We start from the raw sequence: 26,783 nt of genomic DNA, 5'->3' as shown, positions 1-26,783 counted from the left end.
ATGGTTTTGAGTTATGCGATATTCATAACTGCTCATTTTATTCATACGCTGAATATGCAACAAGAATTAATACAAAGGAATCGACATAACTTGCAAAAGAATCTGTACTATCCCGTATGGTTAAATGGTAAGTTTTCGACAACGGTACCGCAGAAAAACGTTAATGCATTGCTGGCAACATTGTTGTCATAACTTTCAGCACTGCATTGCATCTGAGCAGGCATGCTAATGAATGAATTACTGAATGAATGAATATAGGCATGAATGGAATGCGTATGAACTCGACGACCGCTTAGCTGTATTCTTCGGAGTGGCGAATGCACATTTCGATAATTCTTTACGGAAGGCAATCAATGATATCATAACTCAAAGTAAAACTCTTCAACGTCAAGAAGATCATCAAGGGGCATCTTCATATAAAGCTACATTCAAGCCTTTTGACCATGTCTACACAATTCTGTGATGTTGTTGTTGTTATTTGAGGAATCAAAGAAAACATAATTTGTTGTTGTTCTCTTTAAACGAATGTAAATCTTAAATTGAATTCATGTATATGTAGTATGGTCGGTCATACGCAATATTAACTTCCGTTAGCTGCTGCAGAAGCGTACAGCATGCAACACTATGGGCCATCGCACCATCCCCATCCCCACCTCCTCTTTGGAGGTTGCCCAGTCAATGGGGGGATTCAATGGATGAGAAGTAAAAATCAAAATAAAAATAGAATCACTTAAGATTGGCCAATATTGGTTACGGTTCATGTGCCCTAACCTGACCAGCAAAACTGACAGTCTGAAGCCTGACTGTTGGCCAGCTGACTGCTGGCCAACTAAGCAACCATTTGCCACAGCAAATCTGAGTTGGCTTATGTACTCTGGTTATGGTTTTTTCTTGCTGTCGGTTTGTATTTTTAGCATCTTGCTGTCCATCGACTTCCATAAACTTTGCATAGCAAAAAGTTATGATGATATTATTCTGCCTCTGGAGACCCTATCTGCAAAAGCCATGAAGTTCTTTTTGAGATGCCTTGAGAAGGCCTTAACTAACTGTTAACCAGATTGGATTGCATGACCATTTGTTTATGTTTTTCTGATTAATCATCATTGCATAATTCGTTGTTTGTAATGAAACAAATTCATATTTGAAGCAAAACAACCTTTAATGAAGATAATTGTAAAATTTAGGTTTAGACGCCAAATTGTCTAGTTTTTATAATTGATTAATCGAAAGAAAACGCAATATCATGGATTATGTTAAACATTTCCACAAAATGACTGTGTTTATACGAGGGCTGCTATATAAGTTTCTGGCATCAAGTGTTGAGAAATTCAATTTGATATTTTCATTAGAAAGTTTGACATCCTCTACTGCAATTGTATTCAAAACTTTTCGACGTACGGCCATCATTTGTAATGTTTGTCAAAAAATTAAAATATTGGGTTGCCCAAAAAGTAATTGCGGATTTTTCATATAGTCGGCGTTGACAAATTTTTTCACAGCTTGTGACTCTGTAATTACATTCTTTCTTCTGTCAGTTATCAGCTGTTACTTTTAGCTTGCTGTAGAAAAAAAGTGTAAAAAAAAGTATATTTGATTAAAGTTCATTCTAAGCTTTATTAAAAATGTATTTACTTTCTTTTAAAAAATCGGCAATTACTTTTTGGGCAACCCAATAATTCGTGAATATTTTTGTGTGATCATTTTTCACAAATTTCGGCGTGGATTATCATGAATAGATTTAATGAATTAAGATTCATTAAAATTGTTTTTTCGCAGGGCTATACTAACTTCATCAATGGCTTCATCGTGGCCGACGCTCGCAAAAAGTCGAATTCCGTGAAGGTTGTACAAAAACGATCGTTGTAAGAATCAGATAACAGTGATGCCGTGCGTGAACTTATACTGCAAGATTGTCATGTGACATTTTGTGAGATAGAGGCATCCTTGGCCATTTCTTCTACCAGCATACATTCGATATTACATGAGCACCTACCGTTAAAAAAGGTTTGTTATCCTTAAACAATCGCTCAAAATGAGGCTAGTTGTGATTGGTGCGAAGAAGAAGTGTTGAAAAAATACAAACCCGGTGCTTCAAAAGACGGTGGCGAATTATGGTTCCATGCGAATTGTGGCGAATTATGGATCTATGCGTATGAACACGAAATATATGAACAATAGACCGTGAGGATATTCAAAGATGAGTCAAATCCTACGAAAGTTGTTCGTGAAAGAAGCCTTCGAAGCAAATGGTCGCCTGTTCCTTTGGTAAAGCTGGTCATATGGCGACTGTTCCGCAGTAGTAACTTAGGAAGGTCAATTCTTAGTGATACTTTCCAATTTGATTGCACGAAGTCTTGGGAGAAATTTAAAAAATAAATACAAGACGAATGCGAGCTCTCACACAGCGGTTTAATTCAGCTCTTTGAAATGTGGCGTTCGAACGAATGTGGCTATCCATATGAAATTTTTATAGATACTAGCTGACCCTTTTCTTTCTTCTTCTTTTACTTTATATGGAACAAAAGTTTTCTTGGAATATTTATTTTCGACAATTAAAGATCTTTTAGTGAAATACCATGCTAACTTGACTAACAGTTTAACAATATAAGAGCCTTTATCTGAATCCCATATGATCTTTATTGGTCTACGAATTTAAGTTTGGATGTAAGGTGTACTCCATTCTTAAAATACTTCATTTCAGCTTGATATTCTCATAATGTCTGATTTAGGGGTGTTTTCGGGGGAGAAGTGGTCCCCCAGATACTTTAGCCCTGAAAAATATCAACATCGTGCTCTTGTCTCAAATACCATTTATTTAAACCCCATATTGGCATTGGCTTAAGAGGAGTTTACACGACGAGGCGTCTCCCAAACATATGGCCCCAAAATAGGTTATCAAATTCGTTTTCTAATCTCAAATACCTTTCATGGGAGCCACATATTGGCATGGTCGAAAAATTGTTTCCCTTTGGAGGGTGTTTTGGGAAAGGGGTGATGCCCTTAATACATGGTCCTACATTTGGATATCAAATTCGTATTCTACTCCCAAATACCTTTATTTGAGCCCCATATTGCGATGGTCAGTAAAAAATTGCTTTTTGTGGGGTATTTTGGGAAAGGGGTAGACACCCAGAAAATTGGTCCCGAAAATGGGTATCAATTCTTGTTCTACCCCCCAAAACCTTTCATTTAAGCTCCACATTGACATGGTCGGTAAATATGCCCGATTTAGGGGTGTTTTGGGGATTGGGTTGGTCCCCCAAACACTAAGCCCGGAAAATATATCAGCAACGTGCTCTATTCTCATATATCTATACATCATTTATTCGAAACCCATGTTGCCATTGCCCTCAAATGGATATCAAGTTCGTTTTCTAATCTCATTTAAACTCCTTATTGCAAAAGTCAGCAAATATGTCCGGTTTGGGGTATTTGGCCCTAAAAACTATGAATATTTAGTTCCACTCTCTTTAAGACCCAAATTGTCTTGGAGAGCAAATACTTCCTATTTGGGGGTTGTTATGGTGGTGGGACGTCCATCAACATTAGGGGCCAACTGTCCCCTAATGTTGATGTCAGATTCAGGGTCTACTCCCACATACCTTTAATTTGAGCCCCATATTTCTATATTCGGCAAACATGACCGACTTGGGAGGTGTTTTGGGGGATGGGCGGCCACTCAGTGAGTTAGCCTTGAAAATATATATCAGATTCGTGTTCCACTTTAAAAACCCTCTTATTTGAGCCTCATATTGCAATAGTCAGAAAATACTTACTATTTGGGTGGTGTTGTGGGGGTGGCGTGGCCCCATAGACACTTTTCCCAAATATTGATATAAAATTCGTGTTTTACTCCCAAAGACCTTTCATTTGAGCCCCATATTGCTATGGTCGTAAATTTGTCCCGTTTAGGGGTTGTTTTTGGTGAGAGGCGGCCCCCCAAACACTTGGTCCCATATTTGGATATCAGATTCGTATTCTACTCGCAAATACCTTTTATTTAAGCCCCATATTCCCATGGTCAGAAAATAAGTCCTGTTTTGGGGGGTGTTTTGGGGAAGGGGTAACCCCCCCCCCAGAAACGTGGTCCCACATTTGGATATCAGATTCGTATTCTACTCGCAAATACCTTTCATTTGAGTCCCATATTGCCATGGTTGGTAAATATGTCCGATTTAGCGGTGTTTTGGGGCTTGGGGTGGTCCCTCCTAGCACTTGGATATCGGATACGTTTACTTATCCTAAATACCTTTCATTTGAGTCCCATATTGTCGTGATTGGTGTAAATATATGTTTGGTAGGTTTTAGGGTGGGGCAGCCCCCCTAGGTACCCCATCCAAAATTTGGATACCTAATTTTTATTTTGAGGGTACTATACACACAAACTTAAATCGCACCACCCATCTCCGAGATCTGGCGTTTCTGAGAATGAGGGTAAGGGGAAGGGTATTTCCTATTTGTGTATGTGGATTGGGATTGTAAACGGGCCATATTGGACCCTGTTTTGATATAGGTTAGGTAAGGTTGAAAAGAGGGTGTAGATGTTATTCCCTCCATGCCACTATGGACATACACCTATGCCAGTAATCGGCTTGTTGTGCGCTCTAAATACTAAAAATTTAACCTCGAAAAAGAAAATCTAGTTAGAAATTCCGTGCTACTTACAAAATCCTTAATTGTTGTTCATGCCACACGCCTTAATTGGTTCATGTCTGGTCTTGTGTCCCCACCTAAGTGCCAGTGTATGTTAGACGCGAAAGCCGGACAATGACAAAGGAAATGCTCCAACGTCTCATCATCTTCCCCGCATGCTCTACACATGCTACCTCTTGCCGCACCGATTTTATATAGGTGAGCTCTTAGTCCTATGTGTCACGTTATGATACCGAAATCTATGCTGACCTTCTTCTTAAAGGGTGATTTTTTTGAGGTTAGGATTTTCATGCATTAGTATTTGACAGATCACGTGGGATTTCAGACATGGTGTCAAAGAGAAAGATGCTCAGTATGCTTTGACATTTCATCATGAATAGACTTACTAACGAGCAACGCTTGCAAATCATTTTCAGTGAATGGGCCCTAGAAAAGTTGGCAGAAAATCCGCTTTTTTATCGACAAATTTTGTTCAGCGATGAGGCTCATTTCTGGTTGAATGGCTACGTAAATAAGCAAAATTGCCGCATTTGGAGTGAAGAGCAACCAGAAGCCGTTCAAGAACTGCCCATGCATCCCGAAAAATGCACTGTTTGGTGTGGTTTGTACGCTGGTGGAATCATTGGACTGTATTTTTTCAAAGATGCTGTTGGACGCAACGTTACGGTGAATGAACACATTTCGAACCGAACACTGATTTTGGTAATAAAATTCAATGATTTGCAAGCGTTGCTCGTTAGTAAGTCTATTCATGATGAAATGTCAAAGCATACTGAGCATCTTTCTCTTTGACACCATGTCTGAAATCCCACGTGATCTGTCAAATACTAATGCATGAAAATCCTAACCTCAAAAAAATCACCCTTTACTTCCTACCAGTAATAGCTTCGTCTTCTTACGATCTTGATTTCCCCAAAGGAGTTTTACCGTCCTACCGACCGTTTTGCTGTTACTTAGGGTCACATGCGCATTCGTCACCCAGACCCTTAACTCCGACTGCGTCAAACCGAAAAACTTCGGGTTAACCAAATTTATTGACGGCAGTCCTCTGGCCTTCACTGCCAAACCGTCTGCTTTCTCATTTCCAGTTACTCCCTTATGGGCCGGCAGCCAAACGATGAGGATTGTGACCTCCTCAAAGAAGGCGTTAATCTCCTTCTTACATTCCAAGATTGTTCGTAATCTTACCGTCCTGGTTGATATTGCCCTTATGGCCTGTTTACCTTCCTCAAAAATATTCTTACTCGACGTCCTCGCGTTAACACTACACCACCGCACGGATTCCATGATCGCCCAGATCTGCGACTGCAGGACCGTATTATTGTCAGACAGTCTAAAACAGATCTCAGTCCCTGAGTTCTCAATGTAGACAAAGCCCACTCTGTCCTCTACCTGTGACCCATCCATGTAACATGATCTTCTAGATGGCAATACAAGGGTTCGGTCAATCCAAGACTGTGCCGTTGGCAGCAGTGCTTCGCACTCGACCTCAAGTGTCATCTCAGGTATCCAATCGGAAATCTCTTTTATTCCTTCTAGGTTTCCTATCGTCTCCTCGATTATACCGCAATGGTATGAGCTGCCTTTATACTCAATCCATTCTCCCATCGCCTTAAGTCTCATAGCCGCAGTGGCTGCCTCGCATTTAATCTGTATGTCTATGGGTCGGATATCTAGAATAGTGTCCAGGGTCCCAATGGGCGTGGTCCTCATCGCTCCGCCTATGCCCAGACAACGTGTTCTTTGTATTGCCAGTTGTATTATCCTAACGTTGCACTTTGTCTCCATTGCAGTCCACCAAACTACTGAGGCGTAACTAAGAATTGGCTTTAAAGTCAGTGGACTATTCTCGGATTCAGGACGCATTTCGAGTCTACGGCCCGATTAGGGAGCCTTTTAGGTACAATCCTGAATGTAATACTTCCTATTCAGTTTCCTTTCGAAGATCACAGCTAAATAATGGACCTTGTCAGATATAAAAATCGTCTTATTGAGGAAACGTGGTGCGTTAAATTTGCCCACCTTCGTCTTCCTCGTGAACAGGCAGATTTGTGTCTTATCTGGGTTAACATTAAGACCCCTAGGTTAAGCACAGTTTGTTTGTTTGTTTGTTTGTTTGTTTATTGATACCAGACATAACAAGATAAAAATCTTATAAGTGACGATGCCGGTTTAAGGAATGGATTACATCGAATATGTGTTAAGAAAAATATAAATAAAAAAGTAATTATATTATAAAATTTATCATAAGAGAATTTTTTAGGAATTATACTTTAAATATAGTGTTTGAAAATTGTTTTCTTGAAAAGAGTAGCATTACTTATGGTTTGGATGTTGGATGGCAAATTGTTCCAAAGACGAATACTGTTGATTAAAAATTGTTTTTCAGAGTTTGAGGTTCGGAAGCGTGGTAGAATGATTTTTAGTCCTCTGCCAGATCGAGCAAAATGGAGATGATCATAAAGATATTTTGGCTGCTTAAGATAGATTATTTTTTGCAGTAAAATAACGCATTTCGCTTTGAGGAGGTTTTCGAAACTAATGTCGAATATTTTGTGGGCGAATTGAGAAATTCGGTCTCTCCTTTTCTTATTAAATATGTAGCGAGCAATGTTATTGTAGCTTACTTTTAGTTTGTTGAAGTCTCTCGAATCACAATTTGCGAAAATTTCACATCCATAAAGTAGAGTAGGTATAAGGTAAGATTTCGCTAAAAGCATACGTACTTGAAAAGGTGTAGAAGTCCGCACAGACCACAAACTTCGCAGCATTCCTTGAACTTTACCAACAGCTTTGTTTATATGATTAGTCCAAGTCAGTTTGGAATTGAATATTACACCAAGGTTGCAGGATGTATCAACAGTTTCTATTACCGAGTTGTTCAAAGTAGCTCTTACAGGAGGAATCTGGGTGGTTGATCGTTTTAAAATTTTCATCAGTTTAGTTTTTGACGGATTTAGACAGAGACTATTTTTACTCGCCCAGTTCTGGATTTCATTCAGATCGCAATTAATATTATTTATACATGATTGTACGCAATTTGGTTTAGCGCTGGAGAAAAGCTGAACATCGTCAGCGTACATTTGCACATTACAATGCATTGGAATATCAGGTAGATCATTTATGTATACAGAAAAAAGTAAGGGACCAAGGATAGAGCCCTGCGGAACACCTCTAGGTACATCAAGTGCCGCAGATGTTGTATCACCGACATTGACGGATTGACGGCGTCCGGTAATGTATGATGAAATCAGTTTACAGGCCGGTTTGGAGAAAAAGAAAAGTCTGTCAAGCTTCGAGATAAGAATATCATGGTTCACTGTGTCAAAGGCTTTACTGTGGTCCAGTAAAACCAGAAATGATACCATATTATTATCCATATTTTGTCTCAATTCTTCCACAACGTCAATTAATACAGTAGAGCAGTTTCTTTTTGTTCGAAAACCAGATTGTCTATCATTCAAAAGACCTCTGAAACTCAGGAAGGCATCTATTTGAGTATTTATAATACGTTCCAAAGCTTTAGAGAAAAACGGCAGGATAGCAATCGGACGGAACTCTGAATTCTGTTTGGGTATCGGTATAATTTTTGCCAATTTCCAGTCTGTTGGGAACGTTGACTTTGTAAGAATGTTGTTATAAATGTGTGTAACAAATGGAAGTATTTTCGGCAGTACCAATTTGTCGTGTGCCATCCGCTAGACCTTTTCGGCCCTTCTGCATAGCTGATTCGGATTCTTTCCCCCTTAGAAGTATTATAACATTATCTGCGTAGCAGACTGGTTTAAATTCCTCCTCAGTTAGAATCCATAATAGGTCATTTATGGTGGTCACCCATGGAGTGGCTATAAAATGCCCCCCTTTGGCGTGCCCTGTGCCACTTTCATATTTCACAGGCATATTTCAGTCTTCTCTGGTTTAACATTGAGACCTTTGGGTCTAGCCCAGACAAATGCCATATGCAACAGCTTTTCGACCCTTCTGCATAGCTGGTCCGGATCCTTACCTCTTAGAAGTATTGTAACATCATCTGTGTAGCAGACTGGTTTAAATTCCTCCTCAGTCAGTTTCCGTAATAGGTCATTTGTGATGGTCACCCATAGGATTGGCGGGGACATTTTATCGCCAATCCTATGGATGACCACAATAAATGACCTATTACGGATGCTAACTGAGGAGGGATTTGAACCCGTCTGCTGTGACGTACCTTGTGCCACCTTTTCCCTTATATTTATGTCATGGGATGCACAATTCATCCACCGGTTCCTTAGCATATGGTTTATCCAGTCTCTTAGTACCGGTTCTTCCCTATACTGATCTAAGGATTGGATCAGTGTGTCGGTCCGCACATTGTTAAAAGCCTCCGCGATGTCAATGCATATCGCTAGTGTGTAAGTTTTGGCATCGAGAGATTCTTCTATTTTATGCATAACCTCCTGCAGTGCAATCTCAACAGACATTCCCTTGACATAGGCATGTTGTTTGTATTTGAGCAGTTCGCTGGATGTCCTACTCTTTAGCATGGTCTCCACAATACGTTTAATGGTTTGGAGTAGAAAGGATGTAAGGCTTATAGGCCTGTAGGCCTATGGTGTCGCATAACTTGCCTTGTCGGGCTTGGCGATAAATACCACCCTTGTCTCCTGTCAGGTTATGGGAGTATAGGCAAGTCCTAGGCACGCTGTGAAAATAGTTGCCAGATGAGGCGCCAGATAGTCGACCTCCTTTTGTAGTAACGCCGGAAATATTCCATCAGGTCCGGTTAATTTATATGGCTTGAAGTTCCTCAAGGCTTAATTCACCTTCGATCAACATCATTATTCCCAGATTCCAGTGTCTCCTTGATTCCCGCCATATCCTGTGGAAAATGGATTTTCAACAAAATCCTCAAAATATCCTCCGTTGTCTCTGCTCTCATTCCCATGTTGTCTACTAACGTATGAGTTTGGACTTGGGATATAGTTGCCATATAAACCTATCTTGAAACTTGACATCTTTAGCCCCTAGATGGCGCTATTTTTATCCGATTTGGCTGACATTTTTTTATGAGTTGTTTTGATATGAATTCTAATAACTGTGGTATGTATGGTCAAGCCGTCAAATAAACCGATCTCATATCTTGACTTCTTGAGCCTGTAGAGAGCGCAATTATTGGGTTGCCCAAAAAGTAACTGCGGATTTTTTAAAAGATAGAAAATGCATTTTTAATAAAACTTAGAAGGAACTTTAATCAAATATACTTTTTTTAAACTTTTTTTCTAAAGCAAGCTAAAAGTAACAGCTGATAACTGACAGAAGAAAGAATGCAATAACAAGCTGTGAAAAAATTTGTCAACGCCGACTATATGAAAAATCCGCAATTACTTTTTGGGCAACCCAATATTATCCGATTTGGCGGAGAATTATTGCAGTACAAGAAACATGGTTTCGCAAAGATTTACAAAATTCCAGTTCATAACGCAGTGCATTGGTGTAGAAGCGATTCACACGGTGGCACATCTGTATTTATTAGAAAAAATTTTAAATAGGCAGTTGAAAGAAAACATTTTTTGTTGCTATAATCATACTTTTAAATAAGTTTAAAATAGAGAGAAATTCTTTAATAATAACCAGATTTTACTGTTCTCAAAAATGTGATTTGGAAACGTTTTAAAGATTTGCGAAGAAGATTCTCCAGGTGTAGGTATGGGAAATTCAAACAAAGATTTCTTCATTTCTTCATTATCATCAGATCTCTCAAATATGCTTCATGACTTTGACTATAAAAGTTGTCCTTCATTAATTGCCCGTCCATCTAGTGGAAAACCAATAGAAGATATTTTCAGCAAAAAAAGCGTTGAATGTAATCTACCTGACCATAACTTGATGTTATGTAAAATTATGTCCTGTTAAGAGGGAAATGGAATCCTTAATAAAACGGCAATCTGTTCTTAATGAATATTGAGATATGTGGCTTTGTGGTGATGCGACCGCGGGCATGGCGCGGCTATTGAATTCATTTTCTCTGCATGTATAAAACTCTAAAGCATAAAAAGCGAAATAGGATTTTCAGGGAACCTTTTCGACTCCTTGGGTCAATGAATACCTAGTATCTCTTATAAAATGGAAAAATAATTTGTTAATGAAGAGAAGGACAAAAGACAAAGATTTCAGTATTGACAACATAAGCAAAATCATAAAGAATGCAATGACAATTTGTATGAATTCTTTTCACCAAACGAAACTTAAAGAACTTCAGGAAAATTCAAGAAAATTTTGGAAACATTTAAACGAAAATCTGGACAAAGCAAACAATTCAGAAATACTGTTGAAAAATGATAACGGTGAATATGTGGCAAAGCATGAGTTGTATTATATTGGGTTGCCCAAAAAGTAATTGCGGATTTTTTAAAAGAAAGCAAATACATTTTTAATAAAACTTTGAATGAACTTTAATCAAATATACTTTTTTTACACTTTTTTTCTAAAGCAAGCTAAAAGTAACAGCTGATAAATGACAGAAGAAAGAATGCAATTACAGAGTCACAAGTTGTGAAAAAATTTGTCAACGACGACTATATGAAAAATCCGCAATTACTTTTTGGGCAACCCAATATGTTAAACTAGCTGACCCAGGCCCGCTCCGCTGCGCTCTTCGTTTACTTTATATGGCACAAAAATTTCCTTGGAATATTTATTTTCGACAATTAAAGAACTTTGAATGAAAAACCATGCTTACTTGACTAACAATTTAACAATACAAGTGCCTTTATCTGAATCCCATTGATCTACGAATTTAAGTTTGGATGTAAGGTGTACTCCATTCTTAAAATACTTCATTTCAGCCCGATATTCTCATAATGTCTGATTTAGTGGTGTTTTCGGGGGAAAAGTGGTCCCCCAGATACTTGGCCCTGAAAAATATGAGCATCGTGCTCTTCTCTCAAATTCGTATTCTACTCCCAAATACCTTTATTGGAGCCCCATACTGCGATGGTCAGTAAAAAATTGCTGTTTGTGGGGTATTTTGGGAAATGGGTAGACCCCCAGAAAATTGGTCCCGAAAGTGGGTATCAATTCTTGTTCTACCCCCCAAAACCTTTCATTTAAGCTCCACATTGACATTGTCAGTATGCCCGATTTAGGGATGTTTTGGGAATTGGGGTGGTCCCCCAAACACTAAGCCCGGAAAATATATCAGCAACGTTCTCTATTCTCATATATCTATATATCATTTATTTGAACCCTATAATGCCATTGCTCTCAAAATTGGATATCAAATTCGTTTTCTAATCTCATATAAACTCTTTATTGCAAAAGTCAGCAAATATGTCCGGTTCGGGGTATTGGCCCTAAAAACTATGAATATTTAGTTCCACTCTCTTTAAGAGCCAAATTGTCTTGGTGAGCAAATACTTACTATGGTGGTGGGACGTCATCTAGACAGTTGCTCCCTAATGTAGATATCAGATACGTGGTCTACTCCCAAATACCTTTAATTTGAGCCCCATATTTCCATATTCGGCAAACATGACCGGTTTGGGAGGTGTTTTGGGGGATGGGCGCCCACTCAGTGAGTTGGCCTTGAAAATATATATCGGATTCGTGTTCCACTTTAAAAACCCTCTTATTTGAGCCTCATATTGCAATAGTCAGAAAATACTTACTATTTGGGTGGTGTTGTAGGGGTGGCGTGGCCCCATAGACACTTTTCCCAAATATTGATATCAAATTCGTGCTTTACTCCCAAAGACCTTTCATTTGAGCCCCATATTGCTATGGTCGTAAATTTGTCCCCTTTAGGGGTTGTTTTTGGTGAGAGGCGGCCCCCCAACCACTTGGTTCCATATTTGGATAACAGATTCGCATTCTACATTCAAATACCTTTTATTTAAGCCCCATATTCCCATGGTCAGTAAATAAGTCCAGTTTGGGGGGTGTTTTGGGAAAGGGGTGGACCCCCAAAAACGTGGTCTCACATTTGGATATCAGATTCGTATTCTACTCGCAAATACCTTTCATTTGAGTCCCATATTTCCATGGTAGGTAAATATGTCCAATTTAGGGGTGTTTTGAGGCTTGGGGTGCTCCCCCTAGCACTTGGTCCGACAATTGGATAAAAGCTATTGTACGTTTTATTATCCTAAATACCTTTCATTTGAATCCCATATTGTCGTGATTGGTCTTAATATATGTTTGGTAGGCTTTAGGGTGGGGCAGCCCCCCTGGGTACCCCATCCGAAATTTGGTTACCAAATTTTTATTTTTAGGGTACTATATGAGAGCACACAAAATTTTGCTTAAATCGCACCACCCGTCTCCGAGATCTGGCGTTTTTGAAAATAAGGCTAAGGTAGTACCCTATTTTCACCACGGGGTCATTATGCATCATCTGTGAAAATTTCAAGAAAATCTGTTCAGCCGTTTCTGAGTCTATAAGGAACACACAAACATACAAACAAACCTACAAACAATCACAAATTGATTTTTATATATAATATGACCTTTCGGTCCAGATTTGAATATAGCTGCCATGTAGACCGATATCGCGAATTAAGGTCTTGGCTCCCTAAAAGGCGCATTTATAATCCGATTTCACTGAAATTTGACACAGTGACTTATATTAGGCTTTTCGACATCCGTGTCGTATATGGTTCAGATCGGTTTATTTTTAGATATAGCTAGACCAATATTTTGTTATACACAATTGAATAATAACTTGTACTTATTAGTATTTGGTCCAAATCGGAAGATATTTCGATGTAACTGCTATGGGACATTACGTATGCAATTTTCACCGGATTTTGATGAAAGGTGGTTTACATATATACCCGAGGTGGTGGGTATCCAAAGTTCGGCCCGGCCGAACTTAACGCCTTTTTACATGTTTTTAACTACTATTGAGATAAGGCTGGAACCTAGATTGTCATGAAATTTGCCCAGTTGAAGTCACTTAGAAAGAGTTGGTTGGTATTATTCATCGCCTATTTTAGGATGGGTAAGAATGAAAGACAATTTTAAGTCCATTGTGGTATCACAGGTAATCCGAGCACACTACCAACTCGGCTACCGGGGCGTCTATCCCCTATGTTACTCTCTCAGATTTGAGCAGCCTCTCTTAACAAGCTACAACAACACAACAACTCAAGCAATTTGTCTCATGTTTTAGACATGACGTTTATCGCATTAACTCCCCACACCATTCCCATGGCATCTCGGCATTTTCTTTCAAGCGAAAACAAAAGACTTAAGCAACAAACATGATATTATCAATTATCATAAATTTTTGTGAATGATTTTTATTTTCCATTTCAAAATTGAAGACCGACAAACACACACACACACACACAACACTCACTCACACGTATTTGCGTATGAAAATGAAATTCTTTAATGCGTACCGCAATTGCATCAAAAAACGCAATAAGACAAAATCCATTAACAGGCAATCACACACAGCACATTGCTAATGAGGCATTGTCTTCTTCTGCAACTGGACTGTGTAAGCCAACGCGGTAGACACAATCGAAATGCTTGATAATGACTTCTTTAAGGTAGACAGCCAGCAAAATGCTTGAGTGTCTGGAAAATGCAGGTAGCATTGATGGCAAAGTGGCCATCATGCGGAAATATTGCGCATGAAACGCGTGAACAAATGCTACGTCCACAGGAAGAAACCCAAAGAAACAAACTGCAATTAAACGCCAAGCAGTTTGCCTAAACTGCTCGATGGCTTTTTCAACTAATGTCTCAGTCTTAAGTAATAATTCTTTGAAACACACATACTTTGTTGGCTTTTTTCCTTTTGAGATTCATTATTGGTTCATTTTCATATTTGCAGCTTATTCTAGTGTTACACTTAACGGCAGCGGTTTCCACAAGCATTGACTTAACCACCACTTATACACCCATTAGCAAAGCCACCTCACGCAATCCCAAAACGAAACTTATAAGGCAAAGTTCCTCGGCAGCCTCACCAATATCTTCGGCGGTACAACAATTGCAGCAGCAACAACAAGACAATGAGGCTTTGGCATCCCCCAATGATGATATCAATTTGGTGGTATTACCCTCCAAATCGTATATAACACAACCAACAACGCCATCTACAAAACACTTGAAACGTTCGGGACAGACAGCAGAGTTGAAACAAAGGCACACACACAAGGAGATACGTAACAGGACAAAGGACACCGAAAGAAATTCCAAACTTCAAACAGAAGTGGTACAATCAAATGAAATAGATTTTTTTTTTACCCTACACCACTATTGTGGTACAGGGTGTTATAACTTTTTTGCTATGTCTTATGCATTGGTTTTATTCTTTAGACGGATCATTTACCAGAATCTTCGGGACACATACCCTATCGCATAGGTCGCCCACATTTACCTCCTCCTCCCTCGGGTGGTGACTATGATAGCACTGGCTCTGGTTCACCAACATCGACAGGAAGTGCCGCATATCATGCTGGACCTCCCTATGAACCGGAGAAATATCACAGCGAGTACTGGGATCGAGATTATGATAAGCATTATGGCCACAATAATACCAGGGTGAAACGTAAGTAAACAAAATTGAAAATATAGCAAATCTGACATATGAGGGTTGCTATACACACAACGAGCCCATCCATTCACTGGATTTTTTTTCTCAAGAAGAAAATTCTTTGAAATTTCGTCTCAGAGAAAATTTCTTTGAAATTTTGTCTCAGAGAAAATTTCTTTGAAATTTTGTCTCGGAGAAAATTTCTTTGAAATTTTGTCTCAGAGAAAATTTCTTTGAAATTTTGTCTCAGAGAAAATTTCTTTGAAATTTTGTCTCAGAGAAAATTTCTTTGAAATTTTGTCTCAGAGAAAATTTCTTTGAAATTTTGTCTCCCAGAAAATTTCTTTGAAATTTGGTCTCAGAGAAAATTTTTTTGTCTCAGAGAAAATTTCTTTGAAATTTTGTCTCAGAGAAAATTTCTTTGAAATTTTGTCTCAGAGAAAACTTCTTTGAAATTTTGTCTCAGGGAAAATTTCTTTGAAATTTTGTCTCCGAGAAAATTTCTTTGAAATTTGGTCTCAAAGAAAATTTCTTTGAAATTTTGTCTCAGAAAAAATTTCTTTGAAATTTTGTCTCAGAGAAAATTTCTTTGTCTCAGAGAAAATTTCTCTGAAATTTTGTCTCAGAGGAAATTTTTTTGAAATTTTGTCTCAGAGAAAATTTCTTTGAAATAATGTCTCAGAGAAAATTTCTTTGAAATTTTGTCTCAGAGAAAATTTCTCTGAAGTTTTGTCTCAGAGAAAATTTCTTTGAAATTTTGACTCAGAGAAAATTTTTTCTGAAATTTTGTCTCAGAGAAAATTTTTTCTGAAATTTTGTCTCAGAGAAAATTTTTTTGAAATTTTGTTTCAGAGAAAATTTCTTTGAAATTTTGTCTCAGAGAAAATTTCTTTGAAATTTTGTCTCAGAGAAAATTTCCCTGAAATTTTGTCTCAGAGAAAATTTCCCTGAAATTTTGTCTCAGAGAAAATTTCTTTGAAATTTTGTCTCAGAGAAAATTTCTTTGAAATTTTGTCTCAGAGAAAATTTCTTTGAAATTTTGTCTCAGAGAAAATTTCATTGACATTTTAGGGAAACAGAAAATTTGAATGAAAAATTTTTTAGAGAAATTTTAATTGAAATTTTGTTTTTAGAGAAAATTTCATTGCAACTTTGTCTTAAATTTTTTTTTTGCCCTTAGCAATGATTTTGTTGGGATTTTGTCTTTAGAAAAAATAATTAAAAGTGAATTTATGTCAAATATATCGAAAATTACCGTTTATTTTTTTACAGATATCGAGGCTGAATGCCAGGATGACTATATGAAAATTCGAATTGGCTTCAATGGTTCCTTTAGTGGTTTGGTATACTCTGCTGGCTATGCCTACGATCCAGATTGTATGTATATCAATGGATCCGGAAGAGACTACTATGAGTTCTATATACAACTAAATCGATGTGGTACTCTGGGCAAAAATGCGTTGCATGATGATAATCGAAAAAATCCAACAGTAAGTAATTGCAAAGTTTTCCCACGAACATTCCATTAAGGAACAAATAAGAAACTTCTCACACATCAATGAGTGCAGTCCAATTAAAGTTTTAAGCTCAATGATAAGGGGCCTCACTTTTTTTTATAGCCGAGTCTAAACGGCATGCCACAGTGCGACACCTCTTTGGAGAGAAGTTTTAACATCGCATAGTACCTCACAAATGTTGCCAGCATAAGGAGGGGAAACCCACCGTTTTTTTCGAACCCAGGCGTTCAGCGGACATGCTAACCTCTACGCTGCGGTAGCCTCTAATTTTTTAGTCGATCTCTATACTAGCCCTCTCCATGCCCAGTTGAAATATTCGTAGATCCAAATAGGTCAAAACTGTGGATATATTATAAGAGATAGTTCATTAAAAGGTCAACAAATTTTCGATCTGGTTGTTATTGTAACCCCTTTTCCATGTGGTGGAGGTAGCGAGTATTGCATCAGGAGCTATCTCGCTCTGGTTTTTAGGACCAATCGTCGCGGGGTCGAATAAAGCGCCAATAACTCGCCTTCTCATATTGAACATCCTAGGTACTCAGTATTTGAGAAAGAGTCGGTGCCGCCCAGCCTCTGACTGAGACTCTCCATTCGATACCGCTCATTGTGTGCGACTGCAGTTGAAGCTACTCCGTATAGAGCATTCCACTATCCACAACCTATGGAAGCGCCCATGTAGCTCTCAGCTGAGCTTCTTGTGATGACGTTGCCTTTTCAGAGTTCCCAGCTCTGGATACTTAACAGAATCCAACAGACGAATGGATGAGACACAACACAGTGGTACAACAACAACAAAACCCGGGATGGCTATAAGCACCACACGGTCTGGAACTTTGAGCTCCGAACCGTGTGGTGCTCATAGCCATCCCATGTGTTGTTGTTGTACCAGTGTGTTGTATCTCATCCTCTCGTCAGTTGTCTGTTCGTCTGTTGGATTCTGTTAAGTATCCAGACCTGGGAACTCTGAAAAAGACAAATCTGGATTCAATTAAAAAAAATTATTGATCCAATTAAATTTTTTATTGAAAACATTTTTATTTTGAATAAAATTTGTAATTGAAAAATTATTTGTAAAATTTTTTTATACCCTCCACCATAGAATGGGGGTATACTTATTTCGCCATTCTGTCTGTGTATTCTTGGTCGTCATGACATTTTAAGTCGAGGTAGCCATGTCTGTCCGTCTGTCCTTCCGTCCGTTTGTCCTTCCGTCCGTTTGTCCTTCCGTCCGTTTGTCCTTTCGTCCGTTTGTCCTTCCGTCCGTTTGTCCTTCCTCTGCCCTTCCGTCCGTCTGTCCTTCCGTCCGTCTGTCCTTCCGTCCGTCTGTCCTTCCGTCCGTCTGTCCTTCCTCTACCCTTCCGTCCGTCTGTCCTTCCGTCCATCGGTCCTTCCGTCCGTCTGTCCTTCCGTCCATCGGTCCTTCCGTCCGTCTGTTTGTTGAAAGCACGCTGTCTTTAGAAGGTGTACAGATAGCCGCTTAAAATTTTGCACAAATACTTCTTATTAGTGTAGGTCGGTTGGGATTGTAAATGGACCATATCGGTCCATGTTTTGATATAGCTGCCATATAATCCGATCTTGGATTTTGACCACTAGAGGGCGCAATTCTTATACAATTTGGCTGAAATTTTGCATGAGGTGTTTCGTTATGGCTTCTATCAAATCGAAATTGAAATCGGTCCATAACCTGATATAGCTGTCATATACACCGATCTGCGGTCTGCACTTTTTGAGCCTCTATTATCCGATCTAGGTGACATTTTGTACAACGGCTTCTCCCATGACCTTCAACATACATGTCAAATATGGTCCGAATCGGTCTTTAGTCTGATACAGCTCCCACATAAAGCGATCTCCCTATTTTACTTTTTGAGCCCCTAAAGGACGCAATTCTTGTTCGAATTGGCTGAAATATTACAAAATGAATTCCACTATGATCTCCAACATTCCCCTCGATTATGGTCCGATTCGGAACATAACTTAATCTAGCTCCAATAGCATAGCAACTATTTTTTTTATCCTTTATTGGCCTAATATGAGAAAACCCGGAAAATAACTTGACAAATGCGATCCATGGTGGAGGGTATATAAGATTCGGCCCGGGCTGTCATGTGGGCTGTCCAATGTGACACCAAGTATTTTGGAATATTTGGTAGTCGGAATTCTTGGAATATTTGGTAGTCGGAATTCATAGGCACGGGTTAGGCTGGATTTGGTAATATTCGTACGTTTAGGTACTAAAAAGTACCGAAAAGTACGAAATGGTACATATTTTTCCAGCGCGAACGGAAAGGGCTAGAATTATGTCCTGGATTTGGTGACATTCGTACGTTTACGTACGTAAAAAGTACGAACTGGTACATATTTTTCCAGCGCGAACGGAAAGGGCTAAAATTCAAAGACTCAAAGAGCGTCTCGAAAATATAAGGTTCGGTAAAAAGAATTGTGTAAAATCGTACCGGAAGAGTACGTTTAGTACCGCAAGTAGTACTTTTTTGTAAATTGAACAAATGCTCTGAATTTTGGAACTTAGGTACATTATGGCAACCTTAATTGGGTGACTATAAGAGTTTTTGGACATTTGTACCAGCAAGCAAAAAGGCGTTTGGATACCCACAACCTCGGATATATATGTAAACCGCCTTTTGTCATAATCCGGTGAAAAATGCATAAATTAGGACCACATAGCAGCTTTTTCGAAATATGGTCCGATTCTGAAGAAGGATCAGAATATCGAGACTATCATGAATATATATACTTATGGGGGTCGTAGACAAATATTTTGAGATGTTACAAACGGAATGACTAGATTAGTATACCGCTATGGTGGTGGGTATAAAATTACTAGTAACGGGAGAAAATGTACCTTTAGGACTGCAATTGGTACCAATTCGGTCCACATTTGGATATAGCTGCCATATAGACCGATTTGTCGGTGTAAGGTCTTGGGCCCATAAAAGGCGCATTTATTGTCCGATTTTGCCAATATTTGAGACAGTGAGTTGTGTTAGGCTCTTCGACAGCCCTCTTCAATTTATACCAGATCGGTCCAGATTTGGATATAGCTGTCATATAGACCGATCTCTCGATATAATATTGAGTTGCTCAAAAAGTAATTGCGGATTTTTTTTAAAAGAAAGTAAATGCATTTTTACACAAGCTGTGAAAAAATTTGTCTGCGACTATATGAAAAATGCGCAATTACTTTTTGGGCAACCCAATATTTTGGGCTCATAAAAAGCTCATTTATAATCCGATTTCGATGAAATTCGAAACAGTGATTTATGTTAGGCTTTTCGACATCCGTCTCGTATATGGTTCAGATCGGTCTATATTTCGATATGGCTACCAAAAAGATCAATATTTTGTTCTACAAAATCGAACAATGACTTGTACATGTTAGACCTCTCAATATCCGTATCGAATTCGGTCCAAATCGAACCATATTTCGATAAAGCTGCTATGGGAGCATAAATAATGCATTTTTCACAGGATTATGACAAAAGGTTGTTTACATATATACCCGAGGTGGTGGGTATCCAAAGATCGGCCCGGCCGAACTTAAAGCCTTTTTACTTGTTTTTCGTACTATTTGGTACTTTCTATACGGAAGGGGACAGATTTCTGAAATTTTGTAGTTATTACAAACTTCATAACCATATAAACTGAGTGGCTACTTGTGTTTTCGGACGCCGCATACTAAAAAGGGGTTATCAAAAACGGGGGTGGCGAAGAAGATTACCGGGATGCTACTTCTTTATTAAAGTCCTTCAAAGTCCCTATCAAGTAAGGCACACTTAGGTCCATTTTACCATAAAGCCCTCATATTCACCCATTGGGTTGCCCAAAAAGAAATTGCGGATTTTTTAAAAGATAGTAAATGCATTTTTAACAAAACTTAGAGTGAACTTTAATCAAATATACTTTTTTTACACTTTTTTTCTAAAGCAAGCTAAAAGTAACAGCTGATAACTGACAGAAGAAAGAATGCAATTACAGAGTCCCAAGCTGTGAAAAATTTGTCAACGCCGACTATATGAAAAATCCGCAATTACTTTTTGGGCAACCCAATATTTCTCAAATTGAGACATTTAGCTTGTCAAGTACTCATTCATACGATTAAAAACTATGGGTTACAGTAGTACCCCCAATATTCATAGTGGATGCGGTTCACATAGGCCTCGCATTTGAAAACGCTGTCAAATAAGCCAACCCCCTTATTAACTGTCAACCTATAGTTTGTTCAAAAGTTTGTCGGCGTCAAATTCTATGCCATTTCTACTTAATAGAATTTTTTTTTTTACATTTTACTTTCTTATATTGTTTCTCATATTAAATTTCTATAGAATTTCATGTGGAACACAGTGACAGTGCAATACAATCCCCTCATCGAAGAGGAATACGATGAACATTTCAAGGTGACTTGTGAATATGGCTATGATTTCTGGAAGACAGTCACCTTTCCCTTTCTGGATGTGGAGTGAGTATACGATTGATATTAGCAAATGCATGTTTGGAATTAGAAATGAAAAAATTTACGTATAGAAATTTAAATGAATTTGATTCACAACGTAGGGTGGCTACAGGTAATCCAGTGGTCTTTACACTAAGCCCTCCCGAATGTTATATGGAAATACAAAATGGCTATGGCATTGGTGGGCCCAGAGTGACAGGTCCTGTTCGGGTGGGAGATCCATTGACATTGATCATCTATATGAGAAGCAAATATGGTGAGAGGGCAAAGCAGTTAAAAGAAAATAAAAAAAAAAATATATAAATTTTCTATACATCTTTACAGATGGCTTTGATATTGTGGTCAACGATTGCTTTGCCCACAATGGAGCCAATAAGCGTATACAGCTAATTGATCAATATGGCTGTCCGGTGGATGATAAACTCATATCGAGATTCAGAGGCTCTTGGTCCGATTCGGGAGTGTTTGAGACCCAAGTCTATGCCTATATGAAAACTTTCCGTTTTACAGGATCACCGGCCTTGTATATAGAATGTGATGTGCGCATGTGTCATGGCAGATGTCCGGTAAGTAAACTTAGAAATGTCTATACCAAAGCATTTTATTGTAAGCCTTAAGGCCTAAACAGAATACAACATTGAAAAATGCAACTCTGCAAACAATCGTCAAATAATCAACTCGCAACAGATTAACATTTTCAACTTTGACAACTAAAAACACTACCTACGTGTGGCAGCAAAGACTGATGCTTAGAGATGGGTTTCTACCGGGTAAATACCCAACGCTTGGGTATTTATTGGGTAAATACCTAAAAAAAAACCTGTTTTGGGTATTTATAATTTTAAGATATCTTGGACAAAAAAATTTTTTCCAAGCAATTTTTGATGATTTCGTATTCTTTGTATATAAACCTCACCTTCTGATCTCATAAAATCGCTATATAGACCGATCTCCGTAGTTAAAGTCTTGAGGCACTAAATTGGTAATTTTTCATCCGATTTGGATAAAATTTGACACAGTGTATTCTGGTAGACCCCCATGCATTTCTGTGAAGTGTGGTTCAGATCGCACTATATTTGGATATAGCTGCCCTTAGACCGACCGCCCGATCTTCCGATATATGGTATTGAGGCCATTAACGATCCATTTATTACCCGAAATCGATGAAATTTGGCACAGTGTATTCTGGTAGGTCCCTACCCATTGTTGTTAAATGTGGTCTAGATTGGAGCATATTTAGATATAGCTGCCATATAGACCGATCTCCCGATATGGAGTATTAAGCCCATAAAAGGAGAATTTTCCATTCGATTTGGATGAAATTTGGCATAGAGAGTTCTGGTATCCCACTAAACCTTTTCGTTGAATATCGTCCAGATCGGATCATATTTGAATTTAGCTGCCATATAGACCGATCTCCCGATATAGAGTATTGAGCCTATAAAAGGAGAATTTTCCATTCGATTTGGATGAAATTTGGCACAGCGAGTTCTGGTATCCCTCTTAACCTTTTCGTTGATTATAGTCCAGATCGGATCATATTTGGATATAGCTGCCATATAGACCGATCTTCCGATGTAGAGTATTAAGCCCATAAAGGGAGAGTTTTTCATCCGATTTGGATGAAATTTGGCACAGCGAGTTCTGGTATCCCTCTAAACCTTTGCGTTGAATATCGTTCAGATCGGATCATATTTGGGTATAGCTGCCATATAGACCGATCTCCCGATATGGAGTATTAAGCCTATAAAAGGAGCATTTTTTCATCCGATTTTTATGAAATTTTAAACAGTGCGTTTTTTTACCTTTCTAAACCTTTAAGTTGAATATCAAAACTTACAGTTTTAAAATTTCATCAAAATCGGATGAAAAATGCTCATTTTATGAGATCAATACTCCATATCAGGAGATCGGTCTATATGTCAGCTATATCCAAATATAGTCCGATCTCGACGATATTCAACAAAAAAGGTTAAGATGGATACCAGAACTCATTGTGCCAAATTTCATTCAAATCAAATGAAAAATTCTCCTTGTAAAGGCTTATTACACTATATCGGGAGATCGGTCCATATGACAGCTATATCCAAATATGATCCATTCTAGACCATATTTGACAGGAATGGGTAGGAGTCTACCAGAACACACTGTGTAGAATTTCATCGAATTTTGTGTAAAAAAATGGATCTTTTATGGCCTCAATACCATATAACGGGAGATCGGGCGGTCAGTCTAAGGGCAGCTATATCCAAATGTAGTGCGATCTGAACCACACTTCACAGAAATGGGTAGGGGTCTACCAGAACTCACTGTGGCCAATTTAATCGAAATCGGATGAAAAATTCTCCATCCTAAATGATCATTTTAATGGCTCAAGACTTTAAGTCTGGTGATCGGTCTATATAGCGGTTATACTTTACTTACTTACTTTAATTGGCTACGACAGAATATTTGTTCCACTAGCCGAACGTAGAATAGCGTTCGAAGCGCCTCGATCTTTTGCGCTCATTCTAAAATCTCTGACACCAAGTTTCGAGTTGCCTCCCACAACTTAATCTTTCCATCGGGCTTTTGGTCTTCCCGGTTTGCGTGTACCACCGTGTTTGCCCTCAAAAGGCTTCTTTGCTGGAGCTTCTTCCTCCATTCTGACAACATGACCTAGCCAACGCAGCCGTTGTATTTTGATGCGTGTAACTATGCTATCGTCGTCATACAGCTCATACAGCTCGTGGTTCATGCGTCGCCTATATTCTCCGTTAACGCAAACTGGTCCATATATTTTACGAAGAATCTTTCTCTCAAATACTCCAAGCACTGCCTCATATGCTTTCACAAGTACCCGTGCTTCAGAACCATATAACAGCACGGGTAGTATCAGTGTCTTGTATAGTGTAATCTTCGTCGGTCGAGAGGTGGCCTTGTTTCTAAACTGCTTACCTAGTCCAAAGTAGCATCTGTTTGCCAGTATTATTCTTCCTTCGCTAAATCTCAAAACTGGTGTCATTCGTTTCGATTACGGCGGTGCCGAGGTAGATAAAGTTACTGACTGTCTCAAAGTTGTGGTTCCCAACTTTCTCCATTTTCTTTATCTGCTCGTCATCGGGTATGCGTTCCTTTTTGCCAGATTGCTCAGATAAGCTGATGCATACGCCTTTTCAGCGTGTCGCCTCCGGTCTTAAATAGTTCAGCGGGTAACCCGTCGGCTCCTGCTGCCTTAATGTTCTTTAGTCGGGTCACTGCTGCTTGGACGTTTTTCTGACTAGGAGGTAAACATTCTATACCATCATCAGGGATTGGTTCTGCGGTATCCACTCAGTTGGGTCAGTTGAGTGGAGTATGCCGCTGCCATTTGTTGTGTTTGCAGCTTTTCAATGTCCAGCTTTCGTGCAGTGTCTGATCGTACTTTCCTCGCCATGTTCAAACGGGTGTGAACCTTTGCTGCAACCAGGTAATGATCCGAATCTATATTCGCTCTACGGATCGATCGTACATCTAACGCGCTGGATGAATGCCTTCATCCTTGTTTTGGTCGGGTGACAGCCATGTGGCTTTGTGAATATTTTTATGTTGAAATCTGGTGCTACTAACCACCATGTTTTTGCCGCGGCGAAATCTATCAGCCTCAAGCCATTACTGGACGTAATCTCGTGGAGGCTAAACTTTCCGACTGTTGGACCAAAAATGTCTTCCTTCCCTCTTTTCGCATTAAAATCTCCCAGAACGATTTTAATATCATGGGCGGGGCAGCGGTCATATTCTCTCTCTAGGCGCTCGTAGAAAATATCCTTGGTCTGCTCGTCTTTGTCTTCCGTCGGGGCATGGGCACAAAAAAGGCTGATGCTGAAGAATTTGCCTTCTATGCGGATTGTGGCTAGCCTCTCATCCACCGGAGTAAAGATGGAGGCAAGGTGTTTCAGTCTCCAACTAACCACAAATCCACAGCCAAATTCATGCCTCGTGTTATGGCAGCTAGCTCGTCACCGTTTGGTGTTGTAGTGACGCCATTCTCAGTCCATTGCACTTTCTGTAAGGCGGTTATATCTGCCTTGTACTTCTCTAATGCATCCGCCAGCGCGTATACTGCACCTCGTTGTGGCGGGCCGCATGCTTCAAGATCCTAACCTGGGAACAGACGCAGATTTTGCCCATTGGTTATTTGAAGGCGCCAATAACTCGCCTTGTCATTTCGAGTATCATTGGCACTCAGTATTTAATTAAGAGCCAGTGCCACCTGAATCCTCACTGAGACTCTCCTCTCGAAAATCGCTGACTGCCCGCGGTCGCATTTGCAGCTACTCCGCATAAAAACGGAGCTTTCCACCATCCGCAACCTGTGGACGCGCCCGGTAGCTTTCAGCTAAGCTTCCCGTGATAACGATGGGCACCACACAAGTCGGAGCTCAAAGTTCCAGCCTGTGTGGTGCTCATAGTCATCCCGTATCGGCCGGGATATAGCGGCTATATATAACTAAAATCCGATTTTATGAGATCACAAGTTCAGGTTTATATACAAAGAAATCGAAATTATCAAAAATTGATAGCTGCAAAATTATAAATACCCAGCTTTTGGGTATAAATGGGTAAATACCCAGGTATTTACCCATTTTTTATGGGTAAATACCCAGGTATTTGCCCATTTTACCGGGTAAATACCTTTGGGGTATTTACCCATCGCCCATCTCTATTGATGCTCGCTTTTAAGTAACACAGTTGAAAATTTATTAACTTTACGGCGTTACTTTTGTGGGATTGGATTTGAATGCAGAGTTGCATTTTTGCAATGCGACGCCCGAAAACAATGTTCAACTCTATTCTGTTTCGGCCTTTAGACATTTCTATAACAAACCGCATTACTGTAAACCTTCTTTTCGCAGAGTCAACCCTGTCACTGGCGCAACTTGAAAGCTGTCACCAAACGTGATGTCTCCAATATAACTCTGGACACCAGTGTAATGAACGCCAATGCCCAAATGGCCAATGAGCTTTTGGCAGATGTCACCGAAAAACCTGAAACATCCCTATCGGAAAATGTCAATCTCTTTCAATCGTTGAGAGTCCTACAGGAGGGCGAGCCCGATGATGAGGACTTATATGCTAATGCCAGACGCTCGGAGGTTAATCAATCCAATCAAACTTGCCTCAAGACAAGCACTTTTTCGGCCATGACTGCTACCTTTTCGGTGATGCTTTGTATACTGTCAGCGTCCCTAATGATTGCCTGTTCTCGGCTGAAGCAAAGAAAAAAACAATCATCCCTCTATGATTCGTATGTGACACATAAAGGTCAGATTGATTGATGATGAGAGCAAGCAGCCAGCTTAAATGGTGTGTAGGCGAGGGGTGACGGACGACGATTAGTTCAGCATTTTTGGTTTTCTTGTAAATAGTATTTTAATTACCTTCCGTTGGCAAGCTAAAATAATAATAACTCGTTTTCTATTTGATAATCTCTAAGTTAAGGTTAGTACTTGTCTGTGTGAGCCCACTATAATACTAGTGGGCTCACACAACTATTTTTTTTTTTTTTTTGGCAATTAATTTTAAGTTTTTTTCTATGCTCTTGAAATATTTTTAAATTAATTTTAGAATAAAGTTTGGCTACGTTTAACTATTT

General features: G+C 39.1%; 1 protein-coding gene across 1 annotated transcript; it reads left to right on the top strand.

Moving 5' to 3' along the window:
* On the top strand, positions 1–26,649 carry LOC106092054 (uncharacterized). Its single transcript, XM_059368845.1, has 9 exons — positions 1–127; positions 1,874–2,004; positions 14,474–14,857; positions 14,962–15,193; positions 16,451–16,668; positions 21,042–21,175; positions 21,271–21,425; positions 21,494–21,735; positions 26,044–26,649. The coding sequence occupies exons 1-9, from the start codon at positions 1–3 to the stop codon at positions 26,464–26,466; spliced, it is 2,046 nt and encodes a 681-aa protein (XP_059224828.1). The 3' UTR covers positions 26,467–26,649.
* The last annotated feature ends 134 nt before the right edge of the window (positions 26,650–26,783 follow it).

The sequence above is a fragment of the Stomoxys calcitrans genome, chromosome 1 (genome assembly GCF_963082655.1).
Source record: "Stomoxys calcitrans chromosome 1, idStoCalc2.1, whole genome shotgun sequence".
NCBI lineage: Eukaryota > Metazoa > Arthropoda > Insecta > Diptera > Muscidae > Stomoxys > Stomoxys calcitrans.
Note: the sequence above shows the minus strand (reverse complement) of the source record. Positions and strands in the feature narration are given on the sequence as shown.

Excerpts from the sequence above, each read along its gene's own strand:
- LOC106092054 (XM_059368845.1), top strand. The coding sequence starts at position 1 with ATGGTTTTGAGTTATGCGATATTCATAACTGCTCATTTTATTCATACG. Across the intron at positions 2,005-14,473 it reads AGCACCTACCGTTAAAAAAG|CTTATTCTAGTGTTACACTT; the intron begins GTTTGTTATCCT and ends TCATATTTGCAG. Across the intron at positions 14,858-14,961 it reads CCAAACTTCAAACAGAAGTG|ACGGATCATTTACCAGAATC; the intron begins GTACAATCAAAT and ends TTTATTCTTTAG.